At 40.9% G+C, this 14858-nt stretch overlaps 1 protein-coding gene across 5 annotated transcripts in view; it reads right to left on the bottom strand.

Annotated features, from left to right (window-relative positions):
- Positions 1-9418: 9418 nt before the first annotated feature.
- The window catches only part of bin2b (bridging integrator 2b), a 29717-nt gene continuing 24277 nt past the window's right edge, over positions 9419-14858 (bottom strand). For all 5 annotated transcript variants that reach the window (XM_008410217.3, XM_081607470.1, XM_008410216.3 and 2 more), the window contains 3 exons: positions 12925-13579; positions 12015-12107; positions 9419-9786 (listed from right to left, as the gene is read on the bottom strand). In XM_008410217.3, the coding sequence (XP_008408439.1) occupies positions 9673-9786; positions 12015-12107; positions 12925-13579 (862 nt within the window). In that variant the 3' untranslated portion in view covers positions 9419-9672. The remainder of the gene's footprint in view (positions 9787-12014; positions 12108-12924; positions 13580-14858) is intronic.

Genomic DNA, 14858 nt, shown 5'->3' with positions numbered 1-14858 from the left:
AAAGGAGGGAAAGGTTGTATCTTCTGGGGTGGAGCTGTAAGTATTCCCAGAGGCAGCCTGGTCCCTAGTTTACACATTACAGCAGAAAGGGGAGTTTGTTTCAACTTGTGTAAAAGAAATCATACAGCACATCTCATTATATTGCTTTTCAAAAGCATTCATAACTATTGTATACTATTAGTCAGGAAGCCTGGATTAATGCTTGGTAGATCCACCTTCAGCTGTGATTCCAGCTCTGAGTCTTCTGGGTTATTATGCCTGGACCTTGACACATCTGCAGACTGAATTTGTTAACAAGTGATAGCAAAACAACTCTGGCTCACTGAGACTGGATGAGTGTTTATGTAGTATGTTACCACTAATTTTAAAAAATTTGACACGGACTCTCAGCTTTGGCTTTCATTAGGTCATTCCAACTTGATTATCCTTTAATGTGCATCATTTTCTGTCCCTGCAGATGAGAATCACCAACACAGCATGACATTATCACCATTGTGTTTCACCATGGGGATAGTGTGTTCAGAGCCACACAGCGTCTAGTATGTTGGCCAAAAATTCTGGCATTCACAGACATTTTGGACACATACATTCTCAAAATTAGGCTCTTCTGATATGTTAACAGAAAAAGTGGAGACAGGAGACAAAATCAGCCATCTTGAGACAACAAGGTTCACATTTGTGGAGCCGTTCATCCATATGCAAGATATGGAAAGAACAATTCAGTGTGACAATCAAATGATTGACTGATTAAATGTCCCAAAACTTCAGCTTACAGTTTTAGGGGCATTCCTACAATTGTACCATAATATTCACTGTAACACTTAACATTTAAATATGACCATGCAATGTGCCACCTTTTCTGTCTTTTCATTAGAGTGTCAGCTTCCAGTGACACTCTCTTACAAATTCACTATGGAGGTGGCATATTCTCCCCGTACTCTGGCTTTCTCGCACAGTCCAAAAACATAACTGGTCTTTCTAAATTGCTTTTAGGTGTGAGTGTTTGTCTCTCTGTTGTCCTATGATGGACCTGGAGATGGACACCAGCAACCCTTCAAGGACAAGCAGCAATAGGCAACGGATGGAACTTGTGTTCGCATCAGCAAAAACATTCCATGGCAATGCAAGCATCTTATATAGTTCTTTTCTTTTCAGTCGTTTCCGTTTATGCGTACATTCACACTCTGAAGGTGACAAGCAACTGGACTGTAGCCACAGCTATCCCAAGGCAGTCTGACAGAGGCGTCATCGACCCCTCTCGCCCCCACCAGCAGGCAAGGACAGTGAAGCGTCTTGACCAAGGACACAACAACCGTCAAACAGAGTGGTGGGTTCACTGAGAGTGAGAGCCGAGCAGCAATGGGACAAAAAGTGGGTTGTCTGCTCTTTGGATTCACTATAAAGAATCAGTTTTTAGAGGTGACGGACCCTGTCACTTTTGTGAATGAATTCCTGTTTAATTGTTGTTTTAATTGTTGTTTTCTCCTTGCAGTTGATTAGCTGGAAAGGGTTTAAAAGGATCAAGCCCCACCCACCAAGCGAGCAAGGAAGTTTGGATGAGCACCTGGTTGGTCGCGTGTCTCCGAGCCTCGCTCCCGCTCCTGCTCTATTGATGTCACTTTCTGTTTGTTAACCACCTCCTTGTGTTGTTTGGTCTGGGGATCGTCCTTGGGTTGTAGGGTGAGTGATCCGGTGAGGCAGGGTGAGGGAAGCGGCCCGAATCCGACGGCCAACTACTGGCTCGTCTGTGAATGCTCCCACACTTTTGTTTATTTTGCCACTATTCCCCAGTACCTCTATGTCCAACCTTGGGTTGAATAAAACCACTTTGTTATATGTAACTTGGTCTGGACTCCTTATGTTGTGTGTCCTGTATGGACCGTAACACCAAGGACACAACAACAGAGACAAAAGGAGTGGTGGGTTCACTGAGAGTGAGAGCCGAGCAGCAATAGGATAAAAAATGGGTTGTCTGCTCTTTTGATTCACTATAAAGAATCAATTTTTAGAACCAATTCTTTTGAGCATGATCCATCACTAAGACAACTTATTAGTGTTCAAAATGCTGTTTGATTGATTCCAAAATAAATTAACAGTTATGGGAAGCTAATTTAGAATTTTGAATATGATTGCACTGAAATTGATTATAATTGTACTGATGGAACATCTCAGCAGATGCACTATGATACACTGACTGTTCTATATTCTCTCTCATGAGGGCAAACTATCATTCTAAAAGTTCTCATTATAAGTGCTTTGAGTGTTCTCTGACATTAGTGTCACAATAAGGAGGGAACGCAGAGATAACTGACCTCTGTCCAAGTCTTCGTTTGTCTCAACCTGGAGTTCACTGAACTGTGAGAAAACCCTCAGCAGACAAATGACTGTGAAAGCTTGAAGTGTTCTGTGAGTTCACCTTCAGTCAGAAAATTAGGTTTTCCCCAACAAAGCTAGCATGTCAAGACAATTCAACATGACTAAAGTGAGAAATCCCACGAACTGATCACATCTATTCTCGACTTCGTCTCTCAGTACTTTGCCGGAGCTAAGCTTCTCTCTGTCACAGCAGACAGGCAGGTATGCAGTGTGGGATTATTTATAGGTATATTTGTGCATGTGTGTGTGTGTGTGTGTGTGTGTGTGTGTGTGTGTGTGTGTGTGTGTGTGTGTGTGTGTGTGTGTGTGTGTGTGTATGCGTGTGTGTGTGTGTGCGTGTGTGTGTGTGTGCGTGTGCGTGTGTGTCTGTGTGTGTGTGTGTTGTGGGGCAAGAACGGTAACTGCTCAAGGAGAGCCTCTGATTTGAATAACACTAAGCCATGCCGTTTAGCAGGCCAAAGGCAACACCACTTGGAGACGGAGAGTGTTCACTCTGTAAAAACACGACTCTAAACGGCACATTAAACTGCACCCTGTAGCTCCAGCTGATAGAAAGAAGAATGATATAAATTATGGCTTATGTGTTTGGTAGCTATTCCAACTGGCAGTTAATTTCATCATGAGCTTGAGTTGCGTATGTAACCAGGACAGACTGTGTTGTATACCACACTGTACAACCAAGTGTTATGTTTTGTTAGTACGACTTGTCCCCATCAGTCAAAACCCTAACTTTCATCTCCATAATCTATTCCCAATTAAAGTAATGCAGCACTGTGCAGCACAGTGGCATCTTTTTTACCTCACAACAGAGCAAGTAATGAGTCCCATTGGAGTTCTACTGGCATAAAGTATGAACTACCTGTTGACACAGCATGATTATCTGTTCTACAAGTCCTTGGAAATGAGTTCACATACCTTGAACTATGTATTCTACAATGCTACAACCACTGGCTTGGTAAAAACCACCTGCTTTTGCAGGTGGTAAATAGCAGGCCAGTGCTTTTTACCACTGGGGTGAACCTTGAGAAGTGATTCCTTGTTGGAGGCGTAGACTCTCTTGAAGTTACGTTCTAAAACAGTATGCCAAGGCTTGGACTTCTCACAGAGCACATAAATTCTTATGAAAATGTAAAAACTATATAGAAAATTCATAATCACTATGATACTTGACCTTCCACCTAACAGGCAGGCAGGGTAAGTAGAGCATTGATCACAGAAGCTAATAGTCACTACAAATACAGCAAAATGTGGTTATCGAATCATTGATTCATATGCAACCCTAACTTTTTTCTTTCCACTTCTCAGATATATTTAATCTTTTGTTAGTGTATCACTAAACACCCAAATAAAACAAATTCACACTTTAATATATCAACATCTTTTTTTTTTTTAATTACTAGTAGGGAAGTCAGCATTTTTCATGCCGGGCCTTGGCTCCCTAATCCCCCCTTTGGGGAGTGCCACCTGCAATTAAACACTTTAATTATTTAAACTAGATGAATGGTGTCTGAATACTTTTATTTGGAGATTTTTAAAAACATGAAGGAACTTGGGGAGAGGTCCTCTTTACCCTACGAAATATTTGTTTTTCTGTGGTATCTACTATTTGGTTAACGTCTGAACCATCCCTTCCTGTGGTGTGGCTCTGCATCCTGAAATATGTCAAATTACGGTGGCCAATTGTCAGCGGAGTGTCATAAAATCCCAGCTGTGCTTTTAAAATGACTTATCAGATGCAAACACATGCCCTGCTCTAAATCGACTGTTGCTTTTTCGAACCAGGAAATGCACATCAAGCTCTAATAAAACATTTGTTTTTTTACCATTTTTTGATAGCAGAAAACAAACTGGAAGAAACTCAGCAAAGGTTATAAAGATGGATGCCATCCTGCATTTCAGAAAGATTACTTTGTAATGATTAATCCCAGTCAGCTGGAGTAAGCTAGTAAACAACAAGCATACCAACTTGAAACATGGAGACAGGAAATTATATTCCCATCTGACGTATGGACCCTGTGGACTGCACTGGATCTTTTAAGCTAATTTTCAAAGACGAAACGAGGAGAGGAAATGAGCATTGGGTGATCTTAACAGATTTGGCACCGGCCTGTGGAAAACCAGTACATTTCTGGCCGAGGACGGCTGTGAAACTGCAGAAAAGCTTAATAGCTGCTTTTCCAGTTACATTAGCTAGCTAATTGGAAAGGTCTGAGTAACAGAAGCTCCCCGAAACACCTCTTCAGCTTGGCTGCAGTTACTTTTCCACACGGGTGCTTGTAAAGTTTAAAGGTTTCATTCTCCAATAGCCATGGAGCCAGCCATGTTGAGAAAATTAGAACATTTCACAGCCAAAACTACCACAGACTGCCAATAGTTACCTCCAACACACACACACACACACACACACACACACACACACACACACACACACACACACACACACACACACACACACACTCACACACACCCACACACACCTACACACACACACACACGCACACACACCCACACACACACACACACACACACACACACACGCATACACACACACGCACGCACACACACACACAGAGGACATGTCTGCGTTAAGTCAGAAAAAGGGGCGATAAGGGATACACACTTCGTATGAGTCAGGCTGCTGTTGGTTCTGCATAATGGAGGACTCTTCCCTGCACACTTACAAACATACACAGGGCCACCCAAACACGCAGAAAGCCACATGATTGTCACAATTAAAATAGCGACGTGGTTGCTAATGTGGGAGTTTTGGGGGTGGGGGGGATTCTGCTGAGTACTTTCTAAAGTCATCGTGTGGGTATTTAAAAAAAACCTGAAATTGCTCATGTGTGGACCCATGACAACAGGCTAGGGGTCTGTGAACTGCATTTCTGGGGCCCAATGTGGCTCTTAATTACTTAATTAGCCAAAAACGTGGGAAGAAGGAGAGAGCGCATGTTTAAACTAAAGCGAACGGGGAAGCCTGCACTCGTTCTTCTATCTGTAATGATCTAATCTAGCTTGTTCTACACAAGGAAGGTTTTTTTTCTAATACTCACAGCATGAGAAACAGTTTTACTTTTCTAGGAATAAAAATAATTGTAGTTTTCAAAGCTCACAACAAAACAAAAGCTGTGTACAATACAATCCAGCAAACGAGTATTTACTCCTTTAAAAAAGAAAGACTGAAAATCTAACTACTTTTCAGATTATTGAATTAGTTTGCTAATTTATCTTTCTTTCAACAGGTCGTATTGGTTTTGGGATTCTACACAATTTTAACTTAAGAGGAAATACTGCAGAAATATTCCTTCTATCCATCCATCCATTTTCTTACACCCTTGTCCCTCAGTGGGGTCGGGAGGGCTGCTGGTGCCCATCTCCAGCTAACGTTCCGGGCGAGAGGCGGGGTTCACCCTGGACAGGTCGCCAGTCTGTCGCAGAGAAATATTCCTTTAGATTGAAAATATTCTTAAAACTCTACATTAATCTGTTGCTTTATTTAGAAAAGAAAATAATGTGTGACCATTTCAGATCAGATGTATTTAATTCTAGTTCCTGATTTTTAAATTTCCTTTGCACATTTTTGACATTTTAGTGTTTTGGAGCATCAAACCAATTTAAATATTTGTCAAAGACAACACAAAATATAGTTTCCAGATTGTTTTTAGATGAAGGTGAAAAGGGTGAACCAGCTAGTTAGCCTTCCTCCACTTTAAAAATGTATTTAATATTATAAACAACATGCCAACATCTGTCTACATCTGTCTAGAGGATTGTTGCTGAAAACTCCACCAAAACTCACCTCTAAAAGATCTGAACCAGCCTTTCATGTATAAGAAACTACCAGTAATGCACTAAATCTGTTAGAACCAGTCACATTGTGGTATTTTGTAGCACAATCAAGTAACTATGTTAACATCAGTTGCTATAAAAATGCTTCATATATCAAATATGACTTAAATGAAATGTAACTTCATATTTTAATGTCTTGAAATTAGGCCTTTCTCTCTCTAAGAAATGCCTGCTCTTATTGAAACTCCGCCTTCAGGAAGTCATCACAACATGGCTCCTCTATTAATCCTTTAACAACATTTTTACCTGCATTGGACTGAGAAATAGCTGGTTTAATGAGCTCAGATGATGCACAGTTCCAACAGGTGTTTGCTAATTGCTGCTGGCTAGTCTGAAGGAGCTGAGTAGAGAGGACTCCTCTGTAATGTGGAAACTTGGAAGCTTGGGAATTGCAGCTCCCAGGAGGAGCAAGGGTCAACCAGATATTTTGCACATTTGCATGGTTGCCGAGGTAAATTAAAGGATTTCTCAAACATGCATAAAAAAATCAAGGCAACACTTCAGGTATGTTTTAATACCTTTAATAATAAAATAATATGATGTAACGCTCAAAAAAGTCAGTTTTATATAATACTGCCCCTTTAAATCTGTAAACACTAGCAGAACCAGTCAGCAGTCATGTTAGCTTTAGCGTCAGTTCTTCAGGTAGAAGATTAACTGTGTTAGCTCCCAGAAGCAGTGGCGCAACTACACATTATTCAGGTGAATGCGAAAACATAGATCGCCCCCCTCCCCCCGCTACATTTACCTCGTTATGTGCGCGAGGTGAAGGAGCGTAAGGCGCGCTGAAGTGTATGGGAAAACATCATTGGCGCGCCGTCCCCTCCAGACGGGGTTTTAGCGCCCCCTCTGGTGCTGCGCCCCTATGCGTTGCACACCCTGCATACCCACTTTTTGCGCCACTGCCCAGAAGCACTGAGCTGCACACACGTCCATTCCTGCTAATGTTGTTTTTCTAACTGCGACCTCTGACCTCGCCCTGACCGGTCGTGTCTGCCCACAGTGTGGAGGAATATCATTACAGGAAGAAACACATATTAAACATTTCCTCTGTTCATTTCCACAGAGAGCAACTTGTTCTCCTGCGGCCTCTCATGTGAGGCACTTTGTAACGCTGCTGCCAGAGGCTTATTCAAGAGATGTTTAATCGATGTGAAATGGAAGATTAAATCACTTTTTATATCACCTCAGGGTGTTTACACAGAGTGAACTCTAAAAAGGTGAAGAATGCGACCGTGCAGGGGTTGAGACTCTATAGCTGATAGGGGAGCTTTTTCTGTGTTTATCCACCGTGTGCCTCTTCACGTCAACGCTGCGTAGTGATGGAGCTGCGTAGTGATGGAGCTGCGTCATGGCAGCATGGAGCCCCGAGTGACCTCAGAGGAGCCCGAAGGAAAACTCACACTGCAAACAAGCAGAGCAGCGCAGCGCAAAGTCAGCAGGGAGGAAGCAAACCTCTGACATGTCCTCACCCAGTTAGGGCCCCGCTCTGAAAAAAATACAGGACAAGTAACAATAAATTAGATTCATACTGGAGCAAAGCCCAGAGTGCTCCACTGAGAATATCTCCTTTTAACATTAATCTCTTCATGGCTGTCCATGTCTATGAAGTATGCATAAGCCCCCTGATAAAACAAACAAACAAAACAAATGGATCACCAGCTGTTAGGATCAGAAGTGTCCAAACTTTTTGCCACATGGTCCAAAATTGTGACATTGAAAGAACTTGGCGGGAAGGAAGCATAATCCTTTTTATTTTCACAAGAGAATTTAAAAAAATAAACATTAATCTGCTCAATAATAGACTAACCACGCAGGATCTTATTCAAGCAAAGAATTTTTGCAGAAATGGGATCTGTAAACCATCAGAGATCTAAAACATAAAAAGGTTTTTCACCATCGGGTTGTTTTACCGCAGGGTTTATGCAGGTTTCACCAACTCAAATCTAAGACTTTTTAAGGCCAATACTCATGGAATTTAAGACCTACATGTCCAAAGAAATATAACTTCATCCAGATAACTGCCAATAAACTTTAACTCACACAAGGTAGACAACACAACAGCTAGTTAGCTAGAACCAGTGAGTCACAGAGCGCAAAAAAGAGGTCTGCGTGACTCAACCTGGTGCCTGACGAGAAAGCAAAAATACATAGAATATACTATAAATAAAATAATCCTGTCAAAAAAAATTTTAAGACCTGTGATCAACATATTCAAGGCCAACTTGCTTTTTGAAATGAATTAAAGTCATTTTAAGGCCTTAATTTGATGCATAAATGTAAGACTTCTTAGGGATCAGCAGACATTCTGTCAAGATAAATGTAACCGTTTTTAATGTGGACCTCTCACCTCTCCCTGAATATCCACCTTTCTTCACCCTTCATTATGATAGTTATGGGTTTATAATTCTGTTTTTTTTTTTTCCATGTGAATTCCCAATACAACTGCAGGCCTACAGCGTCCGTCTCTGAAAATAAATGGTAAAAATAAAGTGTCCATCTGAATCAACTTTGCTCCATCCAGGATGGTGGCCAGGGGCCAAACAAAATACTTCAGGGGACCATAGATGGCCCCTGGGCTGCACTCCGAGCATCCCAGGTTTAGCTCAACTGAACAAGTTGGCTTTGTTTCAAAATTCTATGGCTTGTAAATGTTCAGTTCACTTTTTCAAACTTGGTCTTTTTTTTTCTAGCCAGAGTAAAACCATCTTATTTACAAATGCGTCCTGGGCTGAATGGTTTGTTTTCTCTTCAGGCTACCGCCTAAATCTTTAATATTCTTTATTGAAAATTTATGTAATAAAACAATCAGAAAAACAAAACCGTCATAAGAAAAATGAAACATGGTTTTCTTTACAAAGACAAATATGACATGCAGGCAAAGCACTCACCCAGGTGGATGTTTTACTTTTTTTATGGCTTTCAACAAAATTTGGCTTTTTTTGTAGAATAAATTTTTAGCTTAATCTTTGTTCAGTTTTATAGTTCAGCTGTCTTTCCCCCCCGTGTTTCCAGAGTTTTGGAATATTTTCACATCCTTGGCAAATGCTGATGAGCTGCAGGTGTCTTTGCGTTTACAGTGCACATAATTTCAGTTAGTCTGTAAAAATCCACCATTTATATAGCGGCACATAAATCCATTGGTGTATTAACCCAGGTCTTACTTAAAAAAAAAAAAAAAACCTTCCCCCATCATTTAGAACTTTATTGATGTTTTTGTAAAATATTGAAAAAACACCTTTCAAAGATTGTTTCACAGTGGCTTGTAGAAATCTTTTAAAAACATAAAGAGGTGAAAATACTGAAACATTTCCAAACAACACTTATGTAATGTTCATCAGCTTGGTCCCGTTTGTTCCACAGGTTGCATCATCATCATCATCATCATCATCATGTGTGACCCAGTATCAGCTCAGAGGAAGGAGAAACGTCAGAGCGGCGGCATCAGTCCGCCTGCAGCGGCCCGACCAGGCTTCCTGAGAAGATTCCAGAGTGGTGGTCCAGATCCTGGTGCTGCTTCCAGCTCTCCTCCCTGATCCCCATCAGCAGGCCGTCCAGCTGCCAGACACAGACGGATGGAAAACACAGCTTAGATCACACACCCACTGTGCATACAGTACACACTCACAACCACTTCTATGACCATCATGATAAATTATGCTGGTCCCAGAAGTTATTGTGATAATCGATAAACTTTGAGATCATATTCAAGTAAAATAATGGGAATGGTATTATAATGCAAGAGCATATTCTCAAAGATCAATAAACTTTAAATTCTAAATGAACATTTAACTTTGGAACTGGAAGACATTTTTTGAAAATCCAAAAGAAATAAAAACAACAAAAATGGCAAAATGAGTTATACAATCTCTAAACAAAATTATCTTTCAATAAAAGGGCTAGCCTAGTTCAGACCAAAGAACCAGACTGAAGACTTTTGCCATCCAGTTTTTGTTATAAAGAGAGAAAAGAAAAAACTAAATATAACGAGATGAAGGCGGGAATGTTTTTAAAACCGTTCCTGCCTTCCTTTATCTCGAGTTTATTTTTGTTTCTCATTTCAGCAGCAAGGCAGTTCAAAGTGACTTACATCATGAAAACATCATGCAGTATCCTACAAGTAATTATTAATCAAAAGCAGATTCCAGATTTGTGGTGCATAGAAGCTGAATGCTGCTTCTCATTTGGTTCTGGAGATGCAGAGCAGAAAGAGAGCAACGTAGAAGAAGTGGGACAATGTGAGGCCTGAAGAGTCACCAGGAGTACAGGGACATCCACCATAAAGTGAAGGTAGAGGAAGCTCAGGCCAAACAAACACAGACTCTGATAACAGGATGGACAGTAAGGAGGAGAGGATGATTTATATAGGTTGGCAAGGCTCTTGCCTGGAGACAGGAAGGATGACCAACAGGTGAAGGGGATTAAGAATCAAGATGAAATTGTTGACACATTCAAAAAGTGTTAAAGGAAGATGGATGGAGTACTTTAAAAAGTTGATAAATGAAGAAAATGAACAAAAAGGAGAAGCAGCAGCTACTGTGGATCAGGAAGTGAAGATTGGTAAGGATGAAGCAGGAAAAACATGGAAAAAGATGAAGAGTAGAAAGGCAGATATACCTGTGGAGGAGTGGAAGAGTCCAGGAGAGACAGCAGTGAGTTTTTGACTAGTGTTCAATGAGCGAGAGAGGATATCTGAAGAATGGAGGAGAAGTTTTCTGGTGCCAATTTTTAAGAACAAGGGGGAAGTTTACAGAGGTAGGAAGTTGATGAGTCAATCAATGAAGTTATGGGAAAGAGTTGTTAAAGAAGCCTGAGGTTAGAAGTGGGCATCTGTGAGTAGCAGTATAGTTTCATGACAAGAGGTTCTCTTTGGGAGTGACAAAAATGGATAAGGTCATAAATGAATACATTTCTAACCTTGAGCTGTCAGTCAGCATCTGACTGATGGCTTGTGTCAAATGTTAGCGGTAAAGTCCAAGAAGCCAGACTGAGATGGTTTGGACATGTACAGAGGAAATACATCAGCAAAAAGATGCTGAGGATGGAACTGACAAAGAGGAAGACCAGAGAGCAGATTTATGGATGGAGTGAAAGAGAACATGAAGGCAATTGGTGTGAGAGAAGATGATGCACAAGACAGGGTTACATGTAGAAAGATGACTCACTGTGGCGACCCCTAGAGGGAGAAGTTGAAAGGAAAAGATGATTTTCATTCCACTTTACAATTACACACTACTTTGTACTGCTCCATCACACAACATTCCAAAAAAATACATAAAAATGTGTGGCTGTAACATGGCAAAATGTGTAGAAGAGGCAAAGGAACTAGGAACTGATCCAGTTTCTGCTGAACTTACGATGGTAAACAGAGGAGCTGGCTTGTCTAAAAAATGAATTAGGATCTGAACACAATTTATTGTTTATTTTATTTGCAGTAAAAATTATTCTGAGAAAATGGCAAAAACTCCTCACGAGCATATGATGAAAGGCGAAAAAAACGAAAAAAAAAAAGCTGAATGCTTACAACTGAAGGCTAAAAAGTTTCCATAATGTATTGGTCTGAAATTACTTGTTAGGTCAAAAGTTTACAGGAAGGGTGTCATCCTCAATGTGAGCAGCAGCATGATGTAAGGCGAGATATGCTCTATGAGAACATGCGCGCACACACACACACACACACACACACACACACACACACACACACACACACACACACACACACACACACACACACACACACACACACACACACACACACACAGAGAGAAAGAGAAAGAAAGACTAACTTCTTGGGTGTCAGCTAGCACCAGGATGACGTCTCCTTGTTCAAACTCCAGCTGGCCTTCTTCAGAGGATTCATTGCTCTCTGTCGCCACCGCCTGGTGGAAAATAAGTTTCATTTTTTGTTCAAAAGCGGCTGAGATTTTCAATTCCATCTCAAACAAGAACATTTTCCTGTTCAAAGGAATTTTTTGTTCCCTTGCAATAATGTATTTGGTATTTTAAAAACTAAAGTCCTTCTGCTACAGAATAAAGTTTTTGTAAGGGTTTTCCATTTCTCTTAATATCTCAGAGAGTTATAGTTTTATCTCGTTTTTGGGGGCCATGAATGAACCACCAACTTGAGCATAACAGTTCAAATGTGGGCTTTCCATTCCTGCTCTAAAACAAACATGACAGAAACTTTCTGTAAGATATTATTTGAACTATTTTTGAGTTATTTTCATGGGGTTATATCGTCTTCTGTTTTGGTTGTCTATTAGTCTGAATTATTAATAAATGGCCATATTAATGTACAGACACGTCTCCAGTGACAATAACAAACATCACCACACAGTTTAGAGATCAACTTTCAAGCAGTTTTCTGCTCCAAATGGTTAAGAACCTATAAATATGTTTTCATTGGGGATCTTTACGGCGTATGTACAATTTTAAATTAACATTTGTTACCAATGTGACTTTATACAAAGTAGACCTCTTGCGAGTTGATTGCGAAGGAACGCCTGCAGTCCTCTATGGGGCGTTTTACTATCCAATAGAGAGTATATGCAACTTCTTAATTTAACAAAAAAAAATCTGAATTCTCTCCCCTTTTACAATGGGTCTGATTTTGGACTCGGATATTTTTTGGGAGAACATGGAGAAAAGTAACTTAAGTTTAATTTTGTGTTGCCACTGGACAGCAGTGATGTAGACCTTGTAGAGAAAGCCAGGTGGATTCTGAGAACTCAAGTCTTCTCTCTCCTCTGCGGTCTCTGGATTGTCTGACGTTTCCATCTGATGCTCCCCTTCAGCAGGTAGCAGAGGCTGTTGGTCTGTGGAGTGGAAGGAGTGGCGGGGGGCCGGAACAGGCGGAGGTTCGGGTTTGGCCTCCTCTGATGACGGATCGTCCACAGGGCCCTGGTCGAGACTTTGCACATCATCGCCATCTGTCATATCAGAGGGGCTGGACAGTTCTTGATTTGCTGCCTCAGACTTTGGCACCCCGAGTCCAGAGTCATCCGACTGATTGGTGGCGAGCTCTGCCTCCAGGTCCTCTGGACTCTCATTGCATGTGCTTTTGCTGCTGTTCTCATTGTCGCACACAGATTGCCTCTTGGGTGTGTTCACACCGCTGGAGCTGAGATCCGAGTCTGACGAAGTGACACTTTCAGATGGGGCGGCGCTCTCCTCTGGGGCGGTGTCTTCTTCAGAAACGCTTCGAGTCTGTTGGACGGGGGAAGTTGGAGCAGCCTCTTTGCCGTTTTGGGTGGAGGAATGGATGGAGACATGGTCAGTTGGGAAAGCCGTGTTGCAGGGGATGGGGTTGGAGATGGCCAGGGACCTTCTTTTCTTTGACTTGCTAGCTGAGCTGTTTGAGAAGAAAGAAAATAAAGGACAAATGTGAGCACATCAAATACAAATCAGACTGATTCTTTAAACACAACAAGCCAAATAAAGAATAGTGAAACACAAAGAAATCAACAACTTGTAGCAACAAGAAATTGTGAAGGACTTTTTATTTCACTCTTCTAAAGTCTCACTCAAAGTTCTTTGACGTTGTGTTAACAGGGGTGGAAATTAAACATTTCCTCCAGCAGCCGCAGTGGCTGGTAGAGAAATTTTCTTAGCGGACACCAAGACGTTTCACCAGCCACCGTTTTTCTTTTTTGTGTGCAACATTTCCCTGGATTACAAACCCCTCCAGTACAAGCAAATTATACTAAGCAAAAATATAAACGCCCCATGTCAAATATTGTTGCCATGTGGAATTTACAGTTTAGTCGTGGGGTTAATGACTGTAAATGAGCATTTGATTTGTGTATCATTTTTAATCCAACTTGCTGTCAGTGAGCATTACTCAGTGAGTTGCTTTTTACTCCGTGCATGGGTGGGATATGTCCAGTGGGTGATGTTAAGAAAATATATTTAAAATAAGCTAGTTTTAAAATTTAACATGACTTGATTGAAATAGCCTAATTATAGTTTTAAAATGTATAACTTATTCTGGCCTATTGACCTTTATTTTACCTGTAGTTAAAGCAGATTGTTTGCCAAGAAATTTGATCTGCCCTCAGTAACAATCAGTAGGAAGTTCCAGCTTTTCACACTGATCTGTGAAAGCCATAAACCAGCAGGAGTTCGGAGAAGCTCTCTTTAGACAATGGCAGCAAATAGCTTTAGAGAGAGCCTCAAAGACAGGTCCTGTTTCGATGAGCAAAGATACGCCTTATTTGAACAAATTAAAGAAAAGGAGATAAAAATTTTCCACATAGAGTAACAAATCAGATTTGCGCTTGCAATTCTCCAAAGACATATTTGCTGTCTGTTGTTTCCATCTTTTGTCTTTTTCCTTTTCTCAGGTAAATTCATGTGTTGTCTGTGCTCCGAGTTTTCTGATGTTGTGTGATGTGCTTTTCTGGAGGTAGTATGCATCTGTCTTAAATAAATGCTGATTATTGTGACGCTGTCATCTCTGTGTGGCTTTTGTTTCCACGCATGGAATTATTGAATCCGGGAGCACAAGAGAATAAAACGAGCCAGAAGTTAATGATTTTATTCTCTTAACAGTGACCAGACAAAATGAGAAACAGCTGGACAATAAAAGGCCACCTAACACCTGTAATCTTCAAAGACAATCTGTTAATCTG

Source organism: Poecilia reticulata, chromosome 5, assembly GCF_904066995.2.
Source record: "Poecilia reticulata chromosome 5, P_reticulata-male-v2, whole genome shotgun sequence".
Classification (NCBI taxonomy): Eukaryota; Metazoa; Chordata; class Actinopteri; order Cyprinodontiformes; family Poeciliidae; genus Poecilia; species Poecilia reticulata.
Note: the sequence above shows the minus strand (reverse complement) of the source record. Positions and strands in the feature narration are given on the sequence as shown.